A 4,245-nucleotide genomic window follows, 5' to 3' on the forward strand; every position below is an offset into this window, starting at 1 on the left:
GGGGTGGGCAATTTGCATTTGAGAATATTGTACTATAAGGCCCATGAAAATTCCTCTGAAATCAATTTTCTTGCTCCCATTTCTGTGCCTGGAGCCCTCAACAGACACGGATTTCCTTTAAAAATAAATAAAATAAAACCATCCGGTCCTCCTTCCGCCTCCTTTCAGGGAGATGTTTTAATGTGAGTTGTGTGATTCTGTTGGAAGCGAAGGCGAAACCTGGCCGGTTGTCTCTTTAAATCGGCTCTGCGGTGCGCCGGGCGGCCGGCCGGCTGGCTGGCTGGGAAGAACCATTCCCGCCCTGCCGCAGGGAGCCGGGCCCCAGCGCCCGCCCGCCGCCGCCATCAGCGCCTCCCCCATCCCCATGGTTACGGTTCCTGCTTCCCGGCCCGGTCCTCGTCCCCCGGCTGTCGCCCGCCCTCCAAGCAGGCGCAGAGGCGGCTCGCAGTCCCCACGCCGAGTTCGGGAAGCCGCCTGCTGAGGATCGCATCGAATGTCTGCCGGTCCTGGCTCTGACTCATCCCCTCCGGTGCGGAGCCCGAGTCGCCGCGGCCAGGCTGCGGTCCTGCAATCTGTTGATAACTCCACTTGCTGGCTCCAGCCCGCTGCCTCTCGGCATGGAAACCCGTCCCCGGGGCCGGAGAACGCACCACAGCTGGTCGGCACCGCGGAGCCCGGCGCTGCCGCTCCCGCAGCTTTTGCCAAAATAGGTGAGAAGTTGAGCTGCGTCTCTCCGGGGCCGCGCGGCGGGTGGGCCCCGGCGGGGAGCCGCAGGACGTGGCGGGCGAGGTGGGAGCCCGCCGGCCGCAGCGTCCATCCGCGCCCCCAGCCCCTCGGCCCGCGTGCCAGCCCGGCTGGGGCGGTTCCTGCTGCCCCGGGTGCCGTTCGGGATGCAGATGCCGAATAACTTTGGGCTCCACGGGGGGCATGCAGCCACGGCCCGAGGTGGGCGTCTGGGGGGCCACAGCGGCCCCCGCGTCTGCCGGCCCCGCTCGGGCTGCTCGTTAGGAGGGGGATCCAAGGTCTGCTCAGTGCTCCTGACGGAACCTGACAGACATGTTGCAGGGCTCTGAGCAGCCAGAACGCTGGGCTGAGCTGTTCGCGCCGGGCGGCCAGTGGGGAGAAGGCAGTGCTCCCAGGAGGGCAGCGTCGGGCTCCGCACGTCCCGCTCGAGGTCCCCAGGCCAGCACACAGCCTCTGTGTGCCCCGGGCGACCAAGCTCCAAGCCAGACGCTCCAACAGGCTGGCCGGGTGGGATGGCCGCGTGGGGCCAGCCCCGGGCTGAGGCCAGGGGACCCTCCACCCTGCCCTGACCCTGCCCTGTCTTCACAGATGGGGACAGACTCTTGACCCTCACCTGCCCCACCGTCGCCCTGAGGCACCTGGCCCGGGGCTCGACCCCACAGCTGCTGTGTGGGACCTTGACCTTCGGGACAGCCATGGAGGCCGGCGGGGAAGAGGGTGCCACATAATCGGCTCGGCGGCGACCCCACTCCGTCTGGCACTCACGCTGCAGGAGCTTGGCAGGGCTCATGGTGAGTACGTGCCCCCACCGGGCAGCAGGGCCCAGCCACGCTGAGGGCGGCCACCCCTGTTCGTGGGGTGACCGCGTGGTCAGCAGCATTGGGCCCCTGGTCTCCAGGGCTGCCAGCTGGCCGCTCGGCTGAGGATCATACTAATTAGCAGGCGTGCCGCAATGTGGAGCCATGTAATCAGGGGAGGAGACGCTGTCCTGCGTCCCTCCCCCAGGGCTCAGGTCCAGGACCCATGAGACCTCCTCTGGCCCCTGGCGGGAGTCCCCGCCCCTCTGGTCCGAGGCAGTCATGTGGCCTTCCCACTGCAGCCCCACCAGCCCCTTCCCCTCAGAAAGTTGGCTGAGCGGCAGGGAGACGTGGGGGGCTCCGGCAGCACGTACAGCAGACACGGGGAGGACGGTTGTCTCGCCAGAAAAGGGGGCACGGCGGCTGTCAGCGGCAAGCCGTCCCTAACGGGGACTTGGTGTGAAGGCTCGTGCGGCTTCGCGTGGTTGCTGCCGGCTTGGATTCCGGGAAGGCTGGTGGCCGAGTAAATAATGCATTGTGTGTGCTTGCGAGGCAGCGGAGGGCCCGGAGCGCGTGCAGGGAATGCCAATGGCCCCAGGACACGTGGCCGGCAGCAGCCCTGGCTCGGACACCAGCAATGAGTCAAATGCACACCCGATTGTCTGCTCCCTAAGGGGGGGTCTGTCTGAGTCACTTGTTGGTTTCCTTCCTGTTCTGTTCGAGACGCCCAAACAAGGTTGGTGTTTGTTGCCAAGACTCAGCATCGTCCACACCGCTGCTCCCAGCCTCACTGGCCAGGAGGGGGCCAGGTGTGTCCAGGCTGCTCCTCGGGAGGCTGCCAGCCTGGACAGGCCCCTGGCTTCTCAAGGGACTGCCTGTGGCCCCGAGGTATCTTGCCTGACGTGCCTGGGGCCTCTAGGTCGGCCTGTTTCTCGGGTTTTCATCCTCAGGTTAGAGCCTTGTTTGCAAAAGGGAACCTGTTGTCAGCAGACAGAGGGTGAACCAGGAGATGTTGCAGAAGGCTGGGGGCAGGGCCGGGACCCCTGTGCCTAAGCCGGCGGCCCAGGTGCCTCTTCCTATCTGACCCTGGCCCTTCCAAGCAGGTCTGCCCTGCATCCCATCCCCGACCACTGCATCCACATGCAGCGCTGCCCCCAGTCCCAGCCACTGGACACTGGCCCAGTCCAGGACCGTGAAGACTGGTGGGTTACGCTGCCCGGAGGGTTTAGAATCTCAGCAGTTTGTTGGTTTTTTATTCTTGACAAATAACATGTTCACTGGAGAGTCTCCAAAAGAAACGTAGACCCAGCCCCCTCTGGGGCAAGCACTTCTCCGCGTGCATCCCTGAGTCTGTCGTGTAGACGCCCGGGTGGCTATACCCCAGGGGCCCAGGCAATGCGAGGACAAAGACCAGAGGCTGTGGCCAGCAGGGTGGCCCGGACCTGCCCACCCCACACTGCCACACTCACACCACCCGTGAAGCACCTGCCGTGGGCTGGCGGTCGGCTTCCCTGACACCTGAGGTCGGCAGTCAGCCTTCTGGCTCCTGAGTGTGATGACACACGGTCTCCTGGAGGCAGGTCTGGGGCCATGCTGACCCTCGGGTTGCACTGAGGCCCCTGTCCTCCCTTCTGGACGTGCGCCCCACCTGCCCTCGGCGCTCTGACCGTGAATGCACACAGAGCCAGATACTCCCCTGCGGGGCCTGCAGAACCCAGGCCACCATCACCGCTGTTAGCAAACAAAAGTGGACATGTATGTGCGGTGGCCCTGTTAGTGTTCGAATTCAAGCAGCGACCAAAACGTGTGTTCCTTTGCACTCCATGATCTTCTGGGATCTTCACACTTACCTCCCCAAGGGAACGCAGTGACAGGCGTTGGAAGAGAGTAAGAAGTTGTCCAAAGTTGTGCACATTCTCCCTGTTTCCTTTCAGAGTGTAGGTCTAGTGGTTCGCCTGAGGAGCAGTGTGGTCACTGTGAGGGAGGCCACGTTCATTCTGCACAAGCGCTGTCTTCCCAGCCACAGCTCCCGTGGCTGATGAGGCGTGGCGGGACTCCTCTGATCATTGGGACATCAAGCGGATCTGAGAGGAAAAGACTGCCCGCTCGCTAATGTTGAACCCGAGAGGGAGAGACCCCACTTTGGTGGCTTCTCTTTGATGTGGCCCAGACCCAGCAGGTGCCAGCAGCAGCCGAGAACCCTGCAGAGCCCCCACTCGCTCTGAACTCGGGGCTGACCTCAGTGTCAGTGAAGACTATCCTTTGCCACATCCAGCAGGGGTTGGAAGCTGGGACAGGGTAAAAAGCAAGGCCTACTCTGTTGTGCTTGGAGTGCAGGATCCCAAAGACACAGCATGCTCAGGACACCCTTTTTCTGCACATAAGCATCCCACATTAAAAAGGCAACAATGGAATTAAAACCCCTGAAAAGAACAAGGGTAGATGCAGGGTGGAGATGTGGAAGCCTGGTGGTGCCTGCTGCCCTGCTGAGCAGGCAGGGGTCAGGGAGGCCGCACCTGAGCCGGTGAGGACCCGGCCTGACCTGTGTGCACGCCACAGCTCATCTAGGCTGCGCCCTGACAACCCCAGCAGGCCACACAACGTGTCTGTGGCACCTACAAGCACCTGCACGCACCGGCACGCACCTGCAAGCACCTACAAGCACCTGCAAGCACCTACAAGCACCCGCAAGCACCTGCAAGCA

The 4,245-nt window shown here is 63.3% G+C and overlaps 1 protein-coding gene across 1 annotated transcript in view; it reads left to right on the plus strand.

Annotated features, from left to right (window-relative positions):
- Positions 1–286: 286 nt before the first annotated feature.
- Positions 287–4,245, plus strand: part of LOC116629031 (adhesion G protein-coupled receptor A1-like) — a gene marked incomplete at its 3' end in the record, with an annotated part of 15,159 nt that continues 11,200 nt past the window's right edge. The window contains exons 1-2 of the mRNA XM_032399321.1: positions 287–710; positions 1,333–1,535. Of these exons, the coding sequence (XP_032255212.1) occupies positions 1,533–1,535 (3 nt within the window). The remainder of the gene's footprint in view (positions 711–1,332; positions 1,536–4,245) is intronic.

This window comes from Phoca vitulina, unplaced genomic scaffold (genome assembly GCF_004348235.1).
Source record: "Phoca vitulina isolate PV1807 unplaced genomic scaffold, GSC_HSeal_1.0 scaffold199, whole genome shotgun sequence".
In the NCBI taxonomy this organism is placed as follows: Eukaryota; Metazoa; Chordata; class Mammalia; order Carnivora; family Phocidae; genus Phoca; species Phoca vitulina.